Here is a 24,209-nt window from a genome sequence, read left to right on the forward strand (position 1 = left end):
GTCCCAAAGCTTACCAAGCTTGAGGGTTCACCGGAGGAGGGAGTTGTTCTCCGAGCTTACGGTTTCGAAGGTTGTTATTCGTTCCTTCCTCCACTGAGATGGTGACTTGGTGCATCCATGTAAGTGCGTATGGGTGCGTATGTGTGTGTGTTTGTATGTATGGGTGTCGATCGGGAAAGAGCCCAAGAGAGAGGTGAGCTCGCGAGGGAGAGAGAGGGGAAGTGAGGGAGAAGAGAGAATAGAGAGAGAGAGACTTTTTAGAAAAATAAAAGAAAAGGGAAAGGGAACCGGGGGACAAAACAGGGGTGTGCCCCTTGGGCTCACCAATTAAGACCCAAAAACCAATTTTAAAAGAAGAAGATCTAGCCCAAGGTGAAATTTCACGAAAATACCCCATTTGTTCTGATAAAATTGGGACGGGTTGTTACAAATCTGATATAGGATAAGATACGGGTCACTTCCAACATAAAAAGAAAAATAAAATAAAATGTTTCAAATTCTGGAAAACAAGGATTAAAGTTGGAAAAATGATGGATCATTCGATATGGCAACATAAATGGCCGCAACAAATATTCTGGTGTCAGAATTGGGACCATGATGTGGTCATAGAAGTGGTGTGTAATTCTCTAGCAAAAGTGGCTTGAGTCATCTTTTGCAAAAATTCATCAACAGTAGTAGCTTACTAATAAATGGAGCTTTTTATTATGGGAAGTGTTATTGACACTCCAAAAATCTCATTTTACACTCCTCACAAGTGTACTTTTCTTTTCAAATATAGAAAGTTTGAAGTGTAGAATGAGATATTTGGAGTGCCAATAATAATTCCCTTTATTATTTGTCTTTTGGGGTTTCAAGTGCATTATTATCTTTTTTAGTTTTCGTCTTAATTACCTAAGTCTTTTGAGATGTTGAAGGGGGTTGTATTTGTTTATTTAAGCCATTTGGCTTCTCATTTGTAAGCATCTTTCATCTTTCAATCAATTGATCAAGTTATCCTTTGGGATTTTCTCAACTTCTGGTGGACTCTAGACTTTGTTCTATAAGGGATTACGTTGGTAATTCTTTCATCACTTTGTGTTGTGTCATAAACTCCATTTTAAATTTGTTGTACGTACAATTAGCAGTTTTTTAGGGAAAATGATCCTCTTCGGATCCCTTCCACCAAATCATTCACATCAATCAATCTAGACCCTTGAAATTTGATCCAACGACTAAAGTTACTAAAACTTTTCAAGTGGATCCCTATTTTTAGCCGTTGGATCAAATTTCAAGGGTCCGAATTGGAAGGATTTGGTCGAAGGGATCCAAAGAGGATCCCTTTCCGTTTTTTAGTATTGATTACTTTTGTGCAAAGTGTTGTAAAATGTGTAGAATGATTAAATAAAGATATTATTTTGAAATAATGCTTCAAACTATTTGGTAAAAACAAAGCAATTAACTTTCCTTTTTTTCTTTTTTTTGAGTACATTAATATTTTTATACTAAGAACAGGGGGAGTTCAGCAAAGCCACACAATAAGTAGCCTAAGTCTGTATCGAATTCGCCATCCACGAGATTCAAACCTAAGAACTCTCACTTCCAAGTGAAAAGAAATATCACTAGATCGTAATATTGAGTGACAACTTTCATACCCACCAATGCAGATGTTCACTTGTCTTAACTTTCATTTTCAGAAAGATCAAATTATAAAATGATTGGCCTTTAACTTTAATTACCCACCAATGCAGATACTCGCTTGTCTTTCCAAGATTCGTTGTTGCGAATACCTTCAGAGACTCAGTTAGAAATATGCCTTAAACGCCAATCATAAGATAATATTTTACCTACATATCATATATCTTGAAAAATCTCACATCAGAGAGAGCACTTCTATCTTTTTCTTGACGTATTCGCATGCATGTAAAAGAGATGTGAACAAAATATTGCAGCTGATGGGCTTGCAAACCCTTAAGACTCCAAGTCTTACTTTGGGGCTGTAATATTTTTCTAGCTTTCAATTAGACTATGAATGTAACAAGGACTACAGCCATCCTTAAGAGCCCTACAAATATCTTCACAGACCAATTTGTCACCGAATATCAGCAGAGACTCAACCATGTATCATCCCAAAAGTCTCAGAAAGCCCAATGCAGACAGTTTATCAACCACGGCATTACGGGAAAATCTTGTGTCCACTTAGAGGATCATGTCATCCATAAGCCCACTCACACAACTAAGCAAGACTGCCTTTGTACTTGGGACCACACTAGGCCGATTTTACCAATCTCATACAGACGATTCACTTGGTTGTGTGTGGGCCTACGAATAGCGTTACCCTCTAGGTAGACACGAGAATTTCTTTGACAGTATCCTCTGCGAGTACATTGATTCTAGCTAACAATCCCAACAAAAAGAATAAACTGAAAACAAATTAAATTCATGCAACTACACCTGAAGATCAACAATATATAACAAGCATACGTAGATTATAAATCTACGTTACCTGAAATCAGCATTCAAATTACATAAACATATATTATGATTTGCCTCGATATCAAACAAGCATGTCTATAGGAACTTCTCCACAAGAAAAACCTAGTTATCTTATTGAAACAACAGATTCAGACCTAAGGTCCTAAGGTGGAAGCACCAAGGGCAAAAATCGTTATCAATGCCTGAAGTGCCTAACGTTTGTGAAAAGAAGTGAAACTCCATACTTGTTACAGCAGTATATAGCATCACCATCTCTAATGCTCCCACCGGGTTCTGCAATTACACTAACTCCGCTTTCACAAGCTTCTTCCACTGCATCTTTCCATGCTGCATGCATACGAAAATGATCTCATTAAGCTTCCGCTTGCACTCGACTCTTAAATAACATAAACAAAAATTAATGCATGTGCTAGTAATTACCAAATGGGAAGAAGGCATCGCTGGCCAAAGCTGCACCCTTGACCTCTTCTCCAGCCTTCTTCAAGGCTATTCTTAAACTCTCCAGGCTGTTAGGCTGCCCGCTCCCCATGCCCAGCATGCAGTTATTCTGCTCATAAGTCAAGGATCCAATATTTTTCAGAAAGTACCAATCAATTCACTCAAAGTGGCATACCAAAAATATAGTAAATGTTAGCAAGCCGAGGTTTTAAAGGAGAAGCAAAGAAAGACAACCTTTGCTATTACAATTGCATTGCTTTTGACATGCTTGACGCACAACCATGCGAACTCTGCATCAGCAAGCTCACTCTTTTGTGGAGCCTTCTGTGAAACAGCTTTAAACTGTATATCTAGAGGGGTCAAATCGTCCAAGTCCTGAGCTAACCACCCACCACCAACCTGTCTAACCACCCACCCTAGCAATTCCTTACTTTACGTGGAATCGAATAGCTGAAGGAAGATGTCCATCTTACCTTCCCATGGTGTTGGATAGCAGTTGCAATACCACCTGCCTTCACCTCAGAAAGACTCTTGTCAACGTAGAATGCAGCCTTCTGATGAGGATTTTCACCATAACGGAGGGGACTTTTAAGCAACATAGGCACGGTTAAGCTCTGAGGGAATTTATCTTGAGGAAAAGAAGAAAAAAAGGAAGTTTGTCCATCAATGCATCCCATCACAACAAGTGACAGAAGCAAATTTATTTAAGTGCATTTTCATAGAAACTAATATCTCCCAGCCTCCCTCTCCGTGCCCCCTTCCCCCCTCACCACCATGGTCTTTGCCCCTAAATCCCCCAAGGTTATCATGAACATCAAAATGGTGATTAAAGATATTATTGCAATGTACTTAGATGAACTTCCCTCTTCTCTCTTCAAGGTCGTTTCCAGCTAACTCATAATTCATTTTGATGAATATCAAATTGTTGACTTGCAAGTGGTGGATTGCCCTGGTGATCTTCAACCCATTGTGTTTTCAGACCATCCCCACTCCCCTTAGTGTAGATTAGTGTACAATATCTGTACTCAAAAAGAAAAATGTTGACTCAACAGATTGCAACCTAACTGATGATGTGGCATGTTAATTATGATTCTACTGTCTACTTAGACATTAAATGCACAAATACACATAATAAAAATCAACCTAGAGTCTAGACTGTATAGTTCATCGTTAATCCTTGCCTTATCAAAGAAAATTTATAAATAAAAGCAAGATCATCAAAGACGTAGTACCTTCAGAAGTCTGCTTCCAAAGCCATTCTGAAACTGCAGAATCATAAGAAGCTACATGTTGGAAAGCCTTCCATGCAAGCTTCCTTCGGAATTGTTGATCATCCTTGTCTCCCTTAAGAAACTCAAGAAGTGCGGGATAGTCTTCTGAATCAACCACCACCAAGACATCTTTGTGATTCTGATTGACAAACATATTTAACTTGGAATATCAGATAAAGATATTCAGACAAGTATAGGTACTACTCGTGATACAAGGATTGTGTTGGGAAGAAAATGGGAAATACATTGAACAACAAAAATAAAGTGTAACTACATTAAACAACAATAAGCAGTAATACATTGGACAAGGCATAATGTTAAAATGTATTTCACTTTCCTTGCTAAGCCAAATGCATAACCGATATATTCTGCATCACTGTTTCTAGGATCAATATGTATCAAGATTTCTATGGATGTGTTGGATCGGAGACTAGGTTGGATCGGAGACTAGCACCAAGGATGCAGTACAGAGTTCATATCTAGGTACCTACAAATAAGATTCACATTGATGGATTAAAAGAGAGAATTACGAAATAATGAGATTCACATTGATGGAATAAAAGAGAGAATTACAAAATGATATTTCGATGAAAGTACTTGATTCATGACAATGACTGGAAATACTCATGGCTCAGAAAAACCTATTATGATATATAAAATTATTGAACAACAATAATCTAGCACTTTGATTCAGATAAACAACCTTTGCGGCTGCTCTTATCATGGCAGGACCACCAATATCTATATTCTCAATTCCATCTTCAAACTCTATTCCTCCTGTTGAAGTAACCTTCTCGTAAAAGGGGTACAAATTCACCACAACCACATCAAATGTACCTGTACAATATTGTGGAGATATATTATTATTGTCATAACTTATTGCCAACAAACAGAGCATTAGAGAGAGAGAGAGAGAGAGAGAGAGAGAGAGAGAGTGCATGTGCGCGTTGGAGTTTACAGCAGAAGTCACCAATTTCATGCTTACTAAGAGATTCCATGTGATGCTTTTGGTCTCTTCTAGCAAGGATACCTCCATGTACGTTAGGGTGTAAAGTTTTTACACAACCATCAAGCTGCAACCGAAATCTTAGTCATGTTTTAATACACAATAGAGTTAATATCCCCAATATCAGATATTTCACAGTGTTAGTTTTCAAGCAAGGAAAACCTCTCTTATGCAATTTCCAAACAAGAAAAATAACAGGCTTACCAAAACTAGTAAGTTGTTCCACCTTAGTGACGGGCAGGCCAGCACTTTCTAAGGTAGATGCAGTTCCTCCAGTCGAAACAATTTTATATCTACCGTTTCAGAAAACAACCATCATGAAAAACATATCGCACTCACCATTTAAGCTAAAATATCAGCATTTGATATATCCTACTCAAATAATGCAACTGAAAATATAATTTGAAAGCAGACTAACAGGTAAAGACAATGATTCATAACAAGAGCTCCTTAATACAAAAGTGTTGGAAACAGTACAAAGCGATCTCCTTAAAGATCTGCGCCAAACGTTATCAATATTTAGCGAAAAAAGTAGAACATCTGAAATTACCCCAAGTCCCGAAGCCCATTTCCTAAAACAGCAAGATCCTTCTTGTCTGACAATGATATCAGAGCCTGCCTATTACCTGAAACCAATATTTAATTACGTAAAACTCCCACAAATAATCTCTCTTGAAACACGTTGTTAATAAATATGTGCATAATTATTTTTTTAAAGCACAAAAATTAAATAAGAACACAGAATACTCTTAAATAAATAAATAAACTATCAAAACAAACGCAAAAGGAGCAAGGAGCATACCGGAAAGGGGTGAGGGAGGGTTAGTGACCGTAAGGGTCTCCTCAGCCGCCGCCATGGCTTTAATTATTCTGCAACTTGAGTGCAAGTTCCTCACTGAGCAACACTGTATACACAAACAAGCACACATATATGATATATATATATATATATATATATTCATGGATATATATGTAAGTGAATAACAATATGATGAAAACAGAGGAATTGCATACGGCGAAAGACGATGAGGAATTGGTTCGTATTTGCGCGTCGGAGGACAGCAGGAGAGGACGGGTGTTTGGAATGATACAAGAATTTGTGGCGGTGGCGTTGGGTGGCGTTGCGGCGGCCAGAGAGGCAGTCAGACCGAGCATCCCTCTTACTGTAAGAGAGAGAAAGAGAGAGAGAGAGAGAGAGTGGGACTGTGGGCGGGTGGGTGGATCGTGGACGGTTTGGCTTTCGGCGGCAAACGGCAAACTTAAAAGTGAGATGCTCTGAAAGGGTTTTGTTTTCCGCGACACAGCAAAAACCAAAACTCAACCGTCAGTCTAATCCAAAGGCTCAAAAATTATAACGCCACCCGCTTTTGGATAAATGACTGACACGTGGATATAAAGCATTTGAGGACTCTTTAATCAAAAAACCGTCTTGCATTTAAAAGAATATTGCCTTCAATAATAAGATCATCTCAAAAGGGGATATCAAATTTTAAATCTAAAATTTAGTAGGTGAATTCAATTGAGAATTTGAGATATTTTAATGGATTTATAAGTTCATAGATTTTTATGCAGTTTAATTGATTTGTAAAGATTTCATATAAAATTTTAATTCAATTCCCTCGAAATCTCATGAGGAAATGTGAGATTTGTGGATGCTTAAAATACATTACGAAATCTCTCCAATTCCCTCTAATTCCTCAACTTTCACAAATTCTTTAAAATCAATTTCTAATTGAATACACCTAAAATGTTATAAACTTCTTTAAAATCCTAATTGAATACAACTGGATTTCTAAGGATTTTAATAAACTATGTTAAAATTCTAATTGAATACACTTTGAATTTTAGAGAATTACTTAAAATCCTGATTGAATACCCCTATATTCATTAAAAGAATTAAAATTTCTTAAAATCCCAATTGAATACACCCCCTTAAATTTGAAGGCTTACGTGGCACTTGGGTATCTTTTAAATTTTTGATCTCCAACCGATATGTCAAATTTTAAACATAAAATAATAATTCATATATATTACATTGGGAATGAAAAGAAACAAAAGGATAATAGTTTAAACCAATAAAAAATTAATAAAAAGCATTTAATAATTAATTAAAAAATCCGAAGGTGCTGTCAAATTTGGCAGCAAGGGAGAAAGATGTCAATCTATGTCATGCCACATCAGATTTGGCTTCTCGGTTAGAAAACGTTAATGCTGTCTTTTGTTACCGTTATAGCCGCTTTTGGGATAAATGACTGACACATTGATATAAAGTTTGTAATAGCATTTGAGGACTCTTTAATCAAAAGATCATCTTGCATTTAAAAGAATATTACCTTCTATAATAAGAGACTTCTTGATATCGTTCGCTAATCTATTGTAAAATAATATTATTAATTAATGTCTTACAAGTAATCATTTACCACAATAGTAACTTGATTTAAGAATTAAATTTCTCGTCATGGCTGCTTTTGACGCTTTCTCTTCATGGCTGCTTGCGCAAGGAGAGCATTTTCTTCCATTAAAAATTGGATTGGTGGCCTCCAATTTAATCCCTCAAATATAACAACTTCAAAGTACTTTACGAATCTCTTTACATATTAAAATAATAAATAACTATTCGATCCATTGCTCTTTATTTTTCTATTTAAGAATTATATGGCTGTGGGAACTTTATTTAAATTTTAATATTGGAGATGCTCTCAAATTATGTAAAATTGTGATTCAAAACAATATTTTACTTTTGTTTTATGTTATTTTATTTTCAAAATATAAAATGAGCATTAAGGAAAGAGAATTGTTATTAATATTTCAAAAATTATATTATACATTTTAAATTTTTTTATATTTGAAAAAAAAAAATACACAATAAATGTATAATAAGATTTTTAAAATATTAATAATACTTCTCTAAGAAAGTTGCAAAGAAAGAGTCGCACTTAATTCCCAAAAATGCATAAAATCCCAACCCATCATCTTTCTTCGTAACCTAACAAAATCCCTATTGCCCTCGACTCTCTTTTATTCCCACTTTGCCTTCGTCGCTTTAGTCTCTCTCCAGATTCTCTCAAATTCCTCACCCTCCGCCGGTCCGACCCCCTCCGCCCTCCTCCGTTATCTCTCCCTTCCGCTAGATCTCGGCACCTTCATCTGAGAAACCACCCCCACCCACCCACCCAACTGATCATCATCTATGACGCTGGGCTCAGGAGGATCGAGTGTCGTGGGTGAGTCTATCAAAACCCATGTCGTCGTTTGATTGAATTCTGTGTTGATCTTTTTGTTCTTGTGTAATTTTGACCGAGTGTGCAAATGGGTTTTTGTTGATTTTGGGGTTTATGCCCCGTTTGATGTGATTTCGCATGTGGGTAGGTGACCTTGGCCTGTAGTTGACTAAATTATTGATTTTTCACCCGGGGTTTTTGTTAAATTTCATTTAATTGTGTGTTTTTCTTTATAATGTTTATTAATTCGTGTTATTGCAATCAAAATATTAAGCTCATTTCTGAATAATTTTGTGGATGCAGTATTTTAACTCTGAAATGTAAGATTGAACTTTGTGTTCGCCTTTGTATAGAGCATTTATGAGGAAAAATCAATTTTTTTTGTATATTCAATTTATATTTTGTATAGATTATAAACCAAAGTAGTTTTTGTCTTTGAACTTTTTTTTCTAGTTATTATCCATTGAAATTTGAGGCTTCCAACTAAGTTTGCGCTCAATCCAAGCATGATTTGTTTTCTCTGCATATAGGTTTGTGGTTGTGTTTGTGTTTATCACTCCGAAAACTGTGAATAAAGGAATATATAATTCATAATGCTAGGTTATGTTCCCTTATACTTTCAACCGTGTATAACCCTTGAGTTTTCTTGCAGTTCCACGAAACTTCAGATTGCTGGAGGAACTTGAACGTGGAGAAAAGGGTATTGGGGACGGCACTGTCAGCTATGGGATGGATGACGGAGATGACATCTACATGCGTTCTTGGACTGGCACCATCATCGGTCCCCACAATGTAAATTTCACTTCTCTTTTAGATTATGTCATGTTCCTGTTTAAAGTTTGTTTTGGCAGATTATGTGTTTCATGTGTGCTTATCGGAGAAGATTGTGTTGCATTTGTGATCTCTCCCAAATTTAAGATAAGTCTATTTAAATTTGGTGGAAGTAGTCCCTGCTTTAAGACTTTGAAGGGACTTGTGGTTGTGGAAAGCAGACCAGATTCTACCAACTAATTTGAGTTATAGGATCTCTGTTTAGTGTTCATCTTGGGCTAAACTAACTAATATATTTGCATATTTCAGCAAATGCTGAGTACAAATCACTGTTTTCACAGCTGGTGCAAGTTACTTGTTCCCGCTTAAAAACCGACTTTACTTGTCCAGTCTCTTTTTTCTTTACTTATCTATTTTGGTAAAGGAAGGTGCATTTCTGGGAGCGGGAATTGGACATGGTCTTTTCAAATCTCGCAAATAAAAGAAGGAAGCCCTTTTTTGGCCACCTTTAAATATAACAGAAAACCTTTTGGAGATAATTCTTTCTATTATTCAGGCAACATTTCTTTTCCCAAAGGTGTTTTAGCATACCAAAACAATAAAATATGCTTTTCTATGTATTTTCTGTTTAATGCAATATTTCCTCCTTTTTTCCAGACTGTACATGAAGGTCGGATCTATCAGCTGAAACTGTTCTGTGATAAAGATTACCCAGAGAAGGCACCAACTGTTCGTTTTCATTCTCGGGTTAACATGACTTGTGTTAACCATGAAACTGGAGTGGTATGGTTAAAATTTTATTACATACTTGGCTTGTAATCTATTGCTTCGTGGTTCGCATTGTCTTTTTCTCACGACATCTAGTGATTTACACTTGGCATTATTCACACCCATTTCTGGTGGTCAAACCCCCTTCTCCTTTTCACAAGCACAAAAGGAGATAGAAGGGTTACGCCCATGCCTTATGTTATGTATATTTGTCTTTTGTTTTGGGGCAAAGAAGAATTAAGATACTTTATGGTCATTTACAATCACGGGATTGTAAAGATTTCGAGTATGATTATAAGAACAGTAAACCTGTGACTTTTGGACCTGGTGTCTGACTATTGAAAATTCAGTCTGCATGGATATAATTAGTGATATTTGATTTGACAATATTTGAGTGCATCATATCTGATAGGTGGAACCGAAGAAGTTTGGACTTCTTGCAAACTGGCAGCGAGAGTACACCATGGAGGATATACTTACACAGCTGAAAAAGGAGATGGCCGCCCCACATAACCGGAAGTTGGTCCAGCCTCCAGAAGGTACCTACTTCTAGCTTTCAAGACCGTATAGTTATTGTCAAGGATCCAATTGCATATGCAATATGCAATATATAGCTTGTAATGCCCTCGTTGATCCTATGTTAAGAACACGCAGGGGAGTGCCCAAAAAGTTTCTCCTGTTACCTCTCCATGGCTTCGCCTTTGTTTTGATTTCTTGTTTTGTCGAACTGTGTTGAAGGGATGCTGTTTCATTAATGGGATTTGATGTGTGTCAAACGTTTAACTTACCCTTTAAGTGGAATCTTCTACCCTTTATCTGTATATATACTCATCTTTCATCTTATTCGTTCTGATTTTTTCTATTTCTTTTTGTTAATTTGAGGGTAAAATTTATCGAATTGCAAGCAGTATGTTTTAAAAGTGGGCCAGTAAATCAAACACCTTGTTCCATGAATGAAAATTGCGGCTGTAAGCGTGTTTAGCTTCGAATCGGGTACACATTGTGTTGTTAAAAGGTAACTGTATATTTCATCTGTTATCTGTGCGTTAGTCATTGTTTGAGATGTATAGTAATGGGATTTCAAGACAACTGAGGTCCGATCGCCATCTACCGTGATCTTGTTGTAATCAGTTTGAGCCTCCATTTGGTTAGCAATTGCCAATTGTAACTTATAGATGATGCGTTGAACAATTTTCTGAATTGGTTGTTTACTCCCTTGCGGCTGCTTTAGTCATTTTGTCCTCCCTTCTCTTTTTTTTTTTTCGAGGTTTCGATGAAAATCTTGTAATGTCACTTTGTAGATTCCAATGGTCGCTTTAGGATGTGTTTTGTGTGTTTTTTTGGGTTATACTGAAGGAATTCGAACTCTGGATCTATCATTGTTCTAACTCGTCCATCGCTCTGCCTCACCACTCGAGCTAACCCGAGGGTGTATGTTTTGTGTTTTTCGACAATGACGCCAACTAATGTAGGATATTCAACTGTTTTGTAGGGGAAATTGACAGTTTTTATTTGTTCAAATCTCATTTCCAAATTTTTTTTTTAAAAAATATCAAGACGCAAATTTTTTATTGTTCAAATCTCAACTCGTGTTGGAGGTTAAAGGTTTTGTGGATACTAAAGGATTTAAAATAATGGAAAGGGATCCTCTCCGGATCCTTTTCTCCTAATCCATTAAGTTCGAGAATCCGATTTGATCTAACAGGGGCTCACTTTAAAAGTTATAATAACTTTAGCAGTTAGATCAAATTTCAATGGCTCGTATCCTTGGACTTGGTGGATTAGGAGAAAGGGATCTAGAGATGAACACTTTCCTAAAATAATGGATTTGGATTTCGACACAAATTTGATCTGAAGCATGCAACGTTTGGTGATTAGGCATATTGAAAACTCGTTAGATTCAATGTGTATTATAGGTGGAAAATATATTAGTCGTTAAGATATCAACACTTTTTAAGTAATTCGTCTTTCAGCTTTAACTTGAAACAAAATTTAGATGTTGGTCTTTGTTTCCTTCTTAAAATATCAATATAACCTGAATTTAGTGAATTATTCAATTTATTCTGGACATATATATATATATATATATATATATATGTTTATGTATTGTTGCTTATACGTGAATCAAGAGCTTAGCTGTGAATAATAATTCAAAATTTGGGTCAGCATTGATTGAATTTGGGTTTTTGCAACTAAGTGGGATGTATCCGAAAACGTGTATAGTTAGGTGACCCAATCATCACAACTTGTTTGCTGGCAAATATATAGGGAAAACGGATCATTTTTCTCCGTTCATTTATAATACATTGTGCAGTCAGAAATCATTTAAAATTTAAAATTAAATATAAATAATACCTAACGAAAACTGACCGCACGATATACGGTCATGATCATGAGATCTCCAGGAAAAGGATCCGATGAGTATCCTTTTCCAATATCTAGTATTTGTTGCTTGGTGTTGGACTTATGCCCTCCATTTCAGAAAAGAGATCATCTCCAGATCTCTTCCACCAAGGTCACCGGATCAAGTGATCTGGGCCTTCGAAATTTCATCTAACGGCTTACTTGTTTTGAGCCTCCATTTGGTTAGCAATTGCCTTGGTAGAAGAGATCCGGAGAGGATTTCTTCTCTCCATTTCATCATATAAGTACTTATATGGCACTGGTACATGTAGAATTATCAGAGAGACGGAAGGCCCTACTTGCACGATATAGTTGGAGTGGAGTAAGGATATTTAAGCTATTATTTTTTCATATATACGGTCGATGTGAGATATTTCAACAATATACCGTTATTGTGGCGCTTCATATAAAAAAAATAGTATGTGTAAGCTTTTTGTCACATGATGCAAATTATTCACATGAAACGTCACGATAATGGTAAATTCATAAGGAAAACTAATGAAAAGGGCTTGAAAACTTTGAGTTTTAACGATAAGTGTGACATCCCACATCACTCAGGGGTGTGATCCTTATATGTATATTCTCATATCTACCTAGCACGAGGCATTTTGGGAGCTCACTGGCTTCAGGTTCTATAGGAACTCCGAAGTTAAGCGAGAAGGGGGCTAGAGCAATCCTATGATGGGTGACCCACTGGAAAGTTGCTCGTGAGTTCCCAAAAACAAAACCGTGAGGGAATGGTAAGCCCAAAGCGGACAATATCGTGCTACGGTGGTGGAACGGGCTCGGGAAGTGATCCGTCCCGGGGCGAGATGTGACAAATTTGGTATCAGAGCCTAACCCTAGCCGTGGTGTGCCGACGAGGACGTCGGGCCCCTAAGGGGGGTGGATTGTGACATCCCACATCACTCAGGGGAGTGATCCTTATATGTATATTCCCATATCTACCTAGCACGAGGCATTTTGGGAGCTCACTGGCTTCGGGTTCTATAGGAACTCTGAAGTTAAGCGAGTAGGGGGCTAGAGCAATCCCATGATGGGTGACCCACTGGGAAGTTGCTCGTGAGTTCCCAAAAACAAAACCGTGAGGGAATGGTAAGCCCAAAGCGGACAATATCGTGCTACGGTGGTGGAGCGGGCTCGGGAAGTGATCCGTCCTGGGCCGGGATGTGACAATAAGGACAAAATAAAGGGTAAAGTGAATAGTATCAGATTTAATATTTTAGTGTAAAAATATGAATTTTTGTTAAAATAAATAGTACCACAGTCTTTTCGTTAAAACTCTCAAATTCATATTATTTAAGTTGTTATGTTATAAACAAGCCGGAAAAGTACAAATCCATGAAGAATGAGTCAGCAACAGCTCAAACACGAGGTAACAAAGCATGTGACAACTTGGAAAAATACTTTATTTTATTAATTGGCAATTTTGGCACACGACTTTCACATTCAGTGCCGACTTTACCTTGTTAATTTCTGAGCACATTTTTTGCATTGTCCAACACACTGCCGACTAGTCAAAGTCAACAGCTTCTTCTACGTATGTTTTTTCTTTATTTCTTTCTTCTGTTAGCGTCGAATAAACTCTTAGTTTTGTTTTCCACTCTCATTCGCAATTAAAAACACAAGTTGGATTGGAAATTTTGATTCTTATTATTTTCGTTCTACTAAAACTTCTAATGAAAAATTTTTCGGCTTTCGTTTCTTTTAGGAGATCCATAACTCTTACTTCAATCCTGTTGTCGGTTTTATTGTGACACCATCTACATCACCAATATGCCTAAATGATAGTGGCATTCATATGTGTAGGGCAACACCTTCGTTCCTATTTTGTATATCTCACAAGTATGAATAGACAAGTTCGAGACATAATCAACATGCAGACGACTGATCATATCATTCTTCAAAATTTCAATGTATTATTTGGATAAATTGCACTTAATAATTAACTACACACCTGTTTTATATGTCCACGTCACCCAATTCCCCCCACTAATCAGATTTTTTTTTTTTTATTGTGACGGAAATATGGATGGTAAACCACATGTCTTTATATAAGTAGTGCGAAATTGTATTTTTTAAGTTATTAACTTTTTAGCATACATATTCTACCATTGTTATAGTAACACGCAGTATACAACTTCGTGTTCTAGTCAGATTGAAAAATCTCTCTACCAATCACTTTGGACTCAGCCACAACATGACAAACCCAAGTGGGCCCACAGTTTTTGGGCCCCACCACCTCCCTACTTTAGCTATTTATTTTTCTCTCAAGTCTAATTTTCAGTCATACAATATTCACAAAATAAAATATAAACTAACCAATCACCAACAAATCACATTTTTTTAATTCTAATAAAAATATAAAAAATAAATAAAAACTAGTATTCCGCAACAAATCAGAGAACAAAGGTTAATAAATTATTAAAAATACACGATTGCCCCACGTCTCACGTCTCCCTCCCTCTACTTTCTCTCTCTAAACTATCGATTCTCTATAAAACTGCCCCCTTTTTTCTTGTTCCTCTTTCAAAATCATCCATCAAACCCTAACCAAATTCCGCCATCGTTTTTATTTATTATTTAATTTCAGTAACAAACAATCGTCGATTCGGATCCGATTTCGCAATCCGATCTGGACGAACCTATGCGATGTCATCATCCGGCCCCCCGCCACCCAAGCCTCCGTCGCCGCGAGACATCCTGATCCGTTCGGTATGGTCCGATAACCTCGAGTCCGAGTTCGAACTGATTCGATCCGTCATCGACGATTTCCCCTTGATTTCCATGGACACCGAGTTCCCGGGCGTCGTGGTCCGACCCGACCCTAATGACCCCAATTTCCGCCACCGCGAACCCACCGCGCACTACCTCATGCTCAAGGCCAACGTTGATCGCCTCAATCTGATCCAGGTGGGCCTCACCCTTTCGGACGACAGTGGGAATCTGCCGGATTTGGGGACCAAGAATCTGTATATCTGGGAATTCAATTTCCGGGACTTCGACGTCGCGCGGGACGCCCACGCGCACGATTCTGTAGAGTTGCTTCGCCGGCAGGGAATCGATTTCGAGCGGAACCGGGATTTCGGGGTAGACTCGGTTCGGTTCGCGGCGCTGATGATGTCGTCCGGGCTCGTCTGCAACGACGCCGTTAACTGGGTCACGTTCCATAGCGTCTACGATTTTGGGTACCTGGTCAAGGTGTTGACTCAGCGAGTCTTGCCGGACGAGTTGTCGGTGTTCTTGAATTACGTGAGGATTTTCTTTGGGTCTGGAGTGTACGACGTGAAGCACCTGACGAGGTTCTGCGCCAGCCTCTATGGTGGGTTGGACCGGGTCTGCCAGACACTGAATGTGGAGCGGGTTGCCGGTAAGAGCCACCAGGCCGGGTCGGATAGCCTGCTGACCCTGCACGCGTTCCAGAGGATCAGAGAGGTCTACTTTCCGAAGAATGGGATCGAGCAGTATGCTGGCATTTTGTATGGTCTAGAGGTTTCTTGATATTTTCATTGGAATCTATTGCTTATAGATTTCTCTCTCTTTTAAGTAAATTTTGTACACATGACTTGGTTTCATCAATATTATTAGGCTCTTATTAATTCTTCGCAGTTGTTGGTTTTGCATTCGATCTTTTGGTATTTCTGATCCTTAATTTACTTTTGTGCATATCTGTTTGTGATAATTGATGGGTTTGGAAGCTTATAGAATTAGGAACTTTGGAGATGTTTGGAAAAAGGATTGTGGTGTGGTGGGGTTGTGGGTTTAGCAAATTCGGAATTTTCCACTGGAGTGTAGACTGTCGAATTCGGGATTATAGAGAAAGGGAAGGTTAATTGGTCTTTTGTAGGGTTCTATATGAATTGTTTTAGAGTATATATAAGTGATTAGAAGAGAATTCTGATGGGTTGAATGGGTTCCTGAAGCTGGATTCTCTTGGTACATAAAAACAACAGAAACAGTTAATACTTTTCAAGTATTAAATGGGTTCCTGAAGCAGGTCATTGTCATAGGAATTGTATACTCTATTGTTGTCGACTAGTTAGATGATTGAATTCTTTAAGAATGCTTGGACTTTTGGTAAGGTTGTTGAGAGTGGAATATGGCTATGGCGGTCAAAAGGGAAAATGTAGTTATCAGTAATGTGAACAAATCAGTTAAACCATTTTATACTTGATTGAACTTAGTGCGCTAGTTAATGACGTCAGTAAACATAGTGTGAGATTACGTATATGATTCGGTCAATCATTGAACGTAGTCAATATTGTGGTTCCTATCAAGGCTAGAAGACTAGCAAGCAGCCTTTCAGCCTCTGCTCACAATGTAGTTGTAATAGTTCATTCTATATGGACCACATCTTGTAATGTCAATTATATGCTCTTTCCTTCCAGTTGCCTATTGACTTCCAAAACTATTGGAAGATGAATGATTATTATGTATCAGAAAACCTCACCTGTTCCCTACAATGAAATTGTCCTATAACAGTTAATTTTCAATTGTTGTTTCGTTACTAATCTGGATCATACATCTGTGATGCGTTACATTTGATATTGATGTTGACTCCCATAGCAATTTATCGGTTAATGCATTCCAGCAGCTAGGATTAGATTTGTGGCAGAATTGGAAATAGTAGCGAAAGCAATAGTTCCAGTATGAAAACACTGCAATAGAAAGCTCCAGTATAAAAACTAACTTCGATGATAGTGATTTGATTGGTTTGATGACTGATCATCTTTCCAGGAGTGTTGCATCTGGAATTTGGGGATATGAGTTATTAACAGGTTTCCTTTAGACTACAAAAGCAACGTCCTGTTATACCGCAATGGAGGCAAATGAAGGCTCTTGGTGATAGTCTACCTGCCTCCTTTTCCTCATTCTCATTTCTGTTATATACTAATGCAGATTGTATCATCTATTGCGTTGTCCATACACACAAAGAAAGAACATAACCACTTTTTATGGTTTGTATCCTCATCCTCATGTCATTATGATGTCTAGTAGTTGAGTTTAACTTCCATAAATATGCCTTCTGAATTTTCTGGTCGTCGGCATGAGCAGTTAAAGACCATTGCTTGTGACGCATGCTTTTAATGTCTGCAAATATATCATTGCTTCTCTAATGATGTGTTCAGAACTGATAATGGCTCTCCCCTTACTTCACAATACCCTTAGCTATTGCTATCAATAAAAATCTGGTTGTCGCATCTTAAATTGGTGTTGAACTTTCATCCATATCCGTATATTGTTTAGTACTTGGGGTTTAACTTACGTTACATATGCATTCTGACTTTTCTAGTCATCAGCATGATAAGTTAAAAGGTCATGGCTTGTGACACATGGGGTTTCCTTCTAGTTCGTGATCCTTCTTACTTGGCTTGTAAGAATGGTAGTTTCGGATTCTGTCAATTTTCTTTGAATTTCTGTGGCCAATTGGTTTTGAGTTACGTCTAGAACTGTACCTTTTCCTCAGGTAACCCCCCCCCCCCCACCCCCCACATACAATTATACATTCACATATATTTCGATACATGTGTATCCTATATTGAAAATTAAAACACTTGATAAAAATAAACATGAAATGGACGGTTGTGGACTTGACTGGTTTTGACTGGAGCAACAGCACTGAATGTTTCTGACTAAAGTTGTAGAATTTATATATGATATCAATACACATGCACCTGTGTGATTATCCATGCAGGCAATCCATATATGCATTTGTGTGTGTCAATTCTGTACCATAAACAGGTTGATTTTTTGAGCATGCCATCTACTTGAAGTGAATATTTTTTTAATTTGAAGCTAAATTTGATGTGGTCTTCTATCAGGTCCTGCTATTTGTAGTCAACATCTTTTTACGTTTTGGTCTAGTTTTAGTAGTGGGAGGGAGCCCAAGTCTATATCTTTTTCCACCAGGCCTGTCAACTATATCTTTTTCTATCACATTTAGCTCCATAAACATGGTTATTTTCGATTGATTCTAAATGCAGACAGTTCTTTTTTAACTGTTATTACTTTTTATGGTCACATTTAACTCCATAAATCTTAGTTCATATATAGTCTGCTTGCTTTCTGTAATCTCTATCTTGTTAACAGAGTTATTGTTCTGAGGGGTCCTTGACTGTCTTCTGTGGATATATCTTGAAGTACTCTGCACAGCAGGTTCATATCTGTGACTTAAAACATTTATCTTTTTTTCTTCTTCAGTCAAATATTGATGCTAGGGTAAATTAAGGTAGCCTTTCTTGCACACTTGGATTTATTTACCCCAGATTTGATCTTACGCTTCTGGTAGATTACCCAACTTTCAAAACCTTCAGCTACTTTTACCGATAGTTGAAAGGTTCCTGTAATTTGGTTTAGCAGTTGAAGGTAACTCAAACCCTTGCGTTAATTATTTTTCCTCATATCTGTTGGGTTTTGACTGTTATTCTGATCACAAGTTCAGGTTTTGTTATAATTCAAGCCATTTCCTTGTGCTTGTGCTTGGGTTTTGTTGCTACTTAGAATCAGATTCATTTAGGTACGATGGTTTGCTCCTCAGTACTCACCAAGGAAATTCGTGCTGATCCGGAACCAATTATCTATTAAGATGGAAAATGACTCTGCACTTCGACAACAAATGAGAATGATCAGTTCTTTATTTTGGACCTTCAAATTTTGCCAGCCCCATTGATTCAACCACACTTGGATTTCAACCAGCCTTCTCCTGCATGGGTAAGTGTTGCATCAAGAAAAACTGTATTAAGTTGGAAAAGAATCTCCACTTGTACAACAAATGTAGAGGACCATTTCTTTAGCTGAAGTTGAACCATCACAAGGCGCTGGCCCGTTGAATTCGGATGTGCCACATTTCTATTGTTTGGATTCAACTAGCTTTCTCCATTAGCATGGGAACTGCAGAGTAGCTGGATCCCATTCTTCCAATTGTCTTTCAACATATGTTTTTGTATTTATGTGCAGTGTGGCCATGTTGGTTGCCGTAGTATTGCTTTCAATATCGCATCACGTTCAACGGAGGTACCAAATTATATTGGTGCCTGGAGTATCAGGGCACTGGAGTCGTGGCTGGTGCTAAGTTGTACACTCTATTTTCATGCTTATTTGTTTCTCCAAAATGCAGAGATCCAAACATTGCATTAAGAATTGGACGGGATCAGCAGCTGCACCCTTTCATGTGGAAGTGCAAAGGGTGAAAAATGATTGATGACATGTTTGTAATGGATGCCAAAATTGTGCAGGTGCTGCATAGACTACAGAGAACCGGACCGTCTTCTTATACGGAAAAAGATATCGGTAGACTGTCACTGATTTTTGTGGTACATAAGCAGCAGTCAGTTTACGTAAATGGGATATACTTTTACTTCTATTAGAGCATTTTCATTACTTTTTGGGTTTGACATATTGGTATACATGGTCATTTTGATCCTTAAGGTAAGCTGAGTCTCAGATATTTGTTGCAGGATTCTTATATATGCTTACAAAAATGTTTTGGTTACGAATAACTTGATTTTTTTCTTCTTCCTATGAATAAGTTGAAGCCACAAGTGAGCTGTGTGGGGGATTAAAGGAGGGATGAGGGATGGTCGGTCTTTTCCATTAGGGACAGGGTCCGATATTAATGGGAATGTTCCCCTAAAAATTTTGGGTGGGGCTGCAGTTGTAATCATGAAATTGTTTCGATCAACTTACATGACAACTGTGGCACTTGTTTTCTGTTTGTTTTGCTTAATGATGTTTTCCTCCGCTTGGAACTGTCATTGATCTGTGATTAATGATCCTTTTTTATTCTCCACTGGCCAGATTAGACAAGATGTGGAATCAGATGTTTGCGACTTGTTCTGAAGAAAGATGTTCGGTTGCGCTAGGATTAGGGATATCAGCGAAGATGAACACCATGGACGGTCAAATGAAAAAGGTAACAATCTATAACTGGACTGAGTAATTAACTTAGCCTAGCTATTTTGTTACTTTTCCAGAAGCAATGGTACTGTATCTTGAATCTCCCTTGAGTTATTGAGCTAAATGTTTGCCGGGAGGACAAGAAATAGCACCCTTAACATACGCCCTACCTTCAGTGCTTAGTGAATTATTCTCGCGTGTTTCTATGGAAAGACAGACAGAGAAAACATTACTGATGTTTAGGATGAAATTGTACAATGATTGATGTCCTCCTGTTCTTTGCTATAAAACTGCAGTTGTGTTATGACTTGTCCGTTTATTTCGTCGAGTACTCGAAAATTATGGCGAAGCCACCCACATGGCCACACACACAAAGCATCTCCATCCCATGAATTAGAAATGTAAAATCAAAGCAGCCAAAGTACAGTTAGGAGTTTCTTAATCAAAACCCACATCAACTGCATGTGCTCTTGCATTTCTTGTGCACCACAAGCTGTAAATTTTGGTCCCCATAAGACAAGGATTCAGAAGGATAAGGTGGCCCTCCTCCCAAACCCTACCTGCACAGAAAAATTTTCCGAAAACAAATTATATTCGAAGCAAAAAAAAAAAAAAAAAAAAAAGGGTTTAAGTTTGTTTTGTCATCCTTGTTATTGATTCGTAGTTATGAAGTTGTTTTCGTGGCCTTTTCTCATTACAAGGTAAGTTTTTTTTTTTTTTTTTTTTTTTTTTTTTGATAGGGAGCTAACTTTTACACACCCTTTTACCCTTTCACACAAGTCTTTTACAATCAACCATTAGATCCAATTAGGCCACGAAAAGATACTAACATAACGGGTTTCTAGTCAACTTGTTAACTAGTCGGGTCGTTATTTGTTAATCAGTTAAGAACATGTTAACATGTCGGGTTGTTATTGAGTCACTTGTTAAGAACCCGATAAGACATTCGTTTGCGAAATCTAGACACGAAACGACACAAACTATTAAGGAATCGGGTTCGAGATTAAATGGGGATGTAAGAGGAGAAGAAGGATGTATTTAGTAAAAATGCTATCAAATGCTTGTTTTTGCATTATAATTGAAGATGTAAAGCTGCAGAACAGTACTTACTTTTGTCTTGGAATTGCCTAGCGTCCTTTTAGCAGTTTAGTCTGTCAATGTCACGCTTGATTAGATTAGGTTCCAAGAACCAGGGCCATGAGTCCATGACCCATGCGAGCGGGAGAGGGGAGGGAAGGGCCACGGGGGAGGTGAGTCACAAGAAAAGTGGGGTATGATTGGCTGTATTATACTGTTGTGTTGCTTGGTGTAGGTAAAGTTTTGTGAATTGAGCATCTTATCATTGTTAGGTTAAACTTCTTTTTGTGGATATAGTCAAGGGACCACTTACACACTTCAGATTAATGCAATGGACCCTCCTATGCATACTCTATTTTCTTTGTCAGTGCAATACCATATAAGGATAAAGGATCAGACTATTTAACATGTTATGTTAAATTGAGGATTTTATTTTTTTCACATAACAAATGATCAGATATTTAGAATGAGAAAGTTTATGCATAACAAAGTTACGCTGTTACAATGGATAAGCAGGACATACACCTTACGAACCCACCCAAGAGCATTGGGCTCCATAATTAATGTAATGGGCCACTCTTTTCAGTTCGTTGAATTAACGTACTATTTGAGTTTAACAAGAGAACAACTACGCACATAATTGTGCAAATACCTAGGTTTAACATTACCGAACGCTTTGGTGGTGGCTTGAACTCATGCGTTGAGCGAAGAGAATGAACACGTTTTTCACCAGGCAGACATTTCGTTTTATTCATTTGAGTCAAATTTGAGATCTCCTCAACTAAATTTTAAGCATTCTCGATCAATGACAACTAGCTATCGAATTTGTGGTGCTTGCATTGCATATGTAGTTATTGTGGACCAGCATATATTATACTACATAGTTGATATGGGGATGGTGTGTCAACAAAGATCAGTAGATGTCAACCTTAGGATTGACTTAATAGTTGAATCTTATGCACAAGTACAACGTAGGAAAATGAGTTTAAACTTTTAAACCGCTGGATGTAACCTACTTTTGGAGGCGTAGAACAAACCAAATGCACAATTAAATTCAAGGGTCCAGGACTCTTCTGTATTGTGGGCCAAAATTTATGAGTCTAGTTTAGTCGTGAATTTAGTATAAGGAAAACTAATGAAAATAGTTTAAAAATTTGAGATTTAACGATAAGGATAAAATAAAGGGTAAAATGAATAGTACTATGATTGGCTTTTTAGTGTAAAAATATGGTTTTTCGTTAAAGTGAACAATATCAGAAGTTTTTCGTTAAAGTTCCCTTTAGTATATGAGTCTGATGAGCAATGTTTAAAATATCGATATCGATAGAAATATCGAAATATTGATATCAGTTGTTTTCAATGCAAATGATGGAAATTTAAAATGAAATTTTAAGAAATTTTAAATACTGATTTAAATGAAATATAATAGTTTCTTCAATATTTAAACACTATATTGGAAATATCGACGAAATCTGTCAATTTTAGGCGAAATTTAAAAATTTCTCCCATATAGGGTGAAGTTTAGACTACATCACCCCCTCTGTATCTTTCTCTAATTTTTCTGATATTCCTACAGAAATATCGACTGTATCGAAAAAATTTCAAACACTGCTTGCTTATGAGTGTTTCTTTACCTAATACACCTATAACAGCTATATGTTGTTATCCACCACCACGAAAACAAAATTATTCAGAATTAAGTTTCAACAGCAAAAGCAATGTTACATGAATCAAATTGATCTCAACGCTACAAAAACAACGTTATAAGAATCAACTATAATAACAGTGTTATAATTATCAAAGTCATATAATCTGATTCTATATACACAGAAATTAAACGCACATAAATAATTGTTGAAGGGTTCATACAACTCCTACCATGACAATTGGCAGTTGTTCCCCTCTCTCATTGATTGATCTTTCCTTATTGTTGTGAGGAGAGAGATGAGAATTCCCACCAATCCATGAGAAAGATATGAAGTAATAAATGACTCTCTCACTCTCTCTCTCTCTCTAGGGTCTCAATCTTGTCGCTGTAATGTTTGGGGCGAAGGCACGTGATAGAGAGTTACTTTGTGGATATTTTCGTATAGTGTAATGCTAGCCAGGCCAATATCGCTACACAGGACTTCGGATGCATGTGCATGTACCTTGTATTCAATTAGAAATTCATCCAGTATCGCTTGTAGCTCAAGTGTTATGGCGAACAATGTAGTTACACATTCAAATTTGTGTAAGGATATGCAACATGATAGGTTGTGGAAAGGAGTTGCATCAAACGTACCTAAGAAAAAGAAAAAGGGAAAACACTTCAAATCCTTCTAGACAAGTAGCATTTTAACACTTATGTATAAACTTTTATTTTTATGATTTTCACGAGTTACATATGCATAGGTACCCGAGAGTAATAACTCCGAACATGTGAACAGCTAAATAATGTCCTTAAAAGAAGACTCTTTCTTTTTCTTTTAAGTCAATTAATAAATGACTGTTAGGAAATAAAAGCTCTCTACATAACCTGTACCATACTATTCAATGAGCTCAACTGAAACACAACAAATTATGACCAAACATGGAATAAACATTAAATTTAAAAGTTGTTTTTATATAGATAAATATAACACAAAGGAGTAAAATGACCCCATCAGTTAGAGAGGTTTTTTCGGTGTAACACGGTATGGTACACCAAGTTTTATAATATAAATGGTTAAATACTTAAAAAGAAAAAGTTTTAACCACTTATATTACGACACTTAGTGTATTGAGTTGTGCTTTCAACATGCTAAAAAACTTCTCCACTTCCCCCTTTTTTTTTCTTAATAAATTATATTATCTACATTAAGAGAGTGGAGAATGGACTAAGTCTCACATTGGACTACCCATAAT

The 24,209-nt window shown here is 37.1% G+C and overlaps 3 protein-coding genes across 3 annotated transcripts; 2 read left to right on the forward strand and 1 right to left on the reverse strand.

The window, feature by feature from the left end:
• Positions 1-2,410: 2,410 nt before the first annotated feature.
• Positions 2,411-6,342, reverse strand: LOC137713372 (uncharacterized). The gene is made up of 11 exons (XM_068452661.1): positions 6,202-6,342; positions 5,990-6,092; positions 5,738-5,813; positions 5,384-5,480; positions 5,152-5,254; positions 4,885-5,018; positions 4,143-4,320; positions 3,384-3,538; positions 3,145-3,336; positions 2,893-3,019; positions 2,411-2,799 (listed from the first exon to the last, which is right to left on the reverse strand). The coding sequence occupies exons 1-11, from the start codon at positions 6,340-6,342 to the stop codon at positions 2,648-2,650; spliced, it is 1,458 nt and encodes a 485-aa protein (XP_068308762.1). The 3' UTR covers positions 2,411-2,647.
• A 1,899-nt stretch (positions 6,343-8,241) lies between these two features.
• On the forward strand, positions 8,242-10,768 carry LOC137712780 (ubiquitin-conjugating enzyme E2 variant 1D-like). The gene is made up of 4 exons (XM_068451941.1): positions 8,242-8,411; positions 9,061-9,200; positions 9,837-9,962; positions 10,360-10,768. Exons 1-4 carry the CDS (start codon positions 8,378-8,380, stop codon positions 10,498-10,500), a joined length of 441 nt encoding a protein of 146 aa, XP_068308042.1. The 5' UTR covers positions 8,242-8,377; the 3' UTR covers positions 10,501-10,768.
• A 4,037-nt stretch (positions 10,769-14,805) lies between these two features.
• On the forward strand, positions 14,806-15,951 carry LOC137713762 (probable CCR4-associated factor 1 homolog 11). The gene has a single exon (XM_068453110.1). It carries the CDS (start codon positions 15,003-15,005, stop codon positions 15,849-15,851), a length of 849 nt encoding a protein of 282 aa, XP_068309211.1. The 5' UTR covers positions 14,806-15,002; the 3' UTR covers positions 15,852-15,951.
• The last annotated feature ends 8,258 nt before the right edge of the window (positions 15,952-24,209 follow it).

This window comes from Pyrus communis, chromosome 13 (genome assembly GCF_963583255.1).
Source record: "Pyrus communis chromosome 13, drPyrComm1.1, whole genome shotgun sequence".
Lineage (NCBI taxonomy): Eukaryota > Viridiplantae > Streptophyta > Magnoliopsida > Rosales > Rosaceae > Pyrus > Pyrus communis.

Excerpts from the sequence above, each read along its gene's own strand:
- LOC137713372 (XM_068452661.1), bottom strand. The coding sequence starts at position 6,342 with ATGCTCGGTCTGACTGCCTCTCTGGCCGCCGCAACGCCACCCAACGCC. Across the intron at positions 5,481-5,737 it reads AATGGGCTTCGGGACTTGGG|ATATAAAATTGTTTCGACTG; the intron begins GTAATTTCAGAT and ends CTGAAACGGTAG. Across the intron at positions 4,321-4,884 it reads TGATAAGAGCAGCCGCAAAG|AATCACAAAGATGTCTTGGT; the intron begins GTTGTTTATCTG and ends TTTGTCAATCAG.
- LOC137712780 (XM_068451941.1), top strand. The coding sequence starts at position 8,378 with ATGACGCTGGGCTCAGGAGGATCGAGTGTCGTGG. Across the intron at positions 8,412-9,060 it reads AGGAGGATCGAGTGTCGTGG|TTCCACGAAACTTCAGATTG; the intron begins GTGAGTCTATCA and ends GTTTTCTTGCAG. Across the intron at positions 9,201-9,836 it reads CCATCATCGGTCCCCACAAT|ACTGTACATGAAGGTCGGAT; the intron begins GTAAATTTCACT and ends CCTTTTTTCCAG.
- LOC137713762 (XM_068453110.1), top strand. The coding sequence starts at position 15,003 with ATGTCATCATCCGGCCCCCCGCCACCCAAGCCTCCGTCGCCGCGAGAC.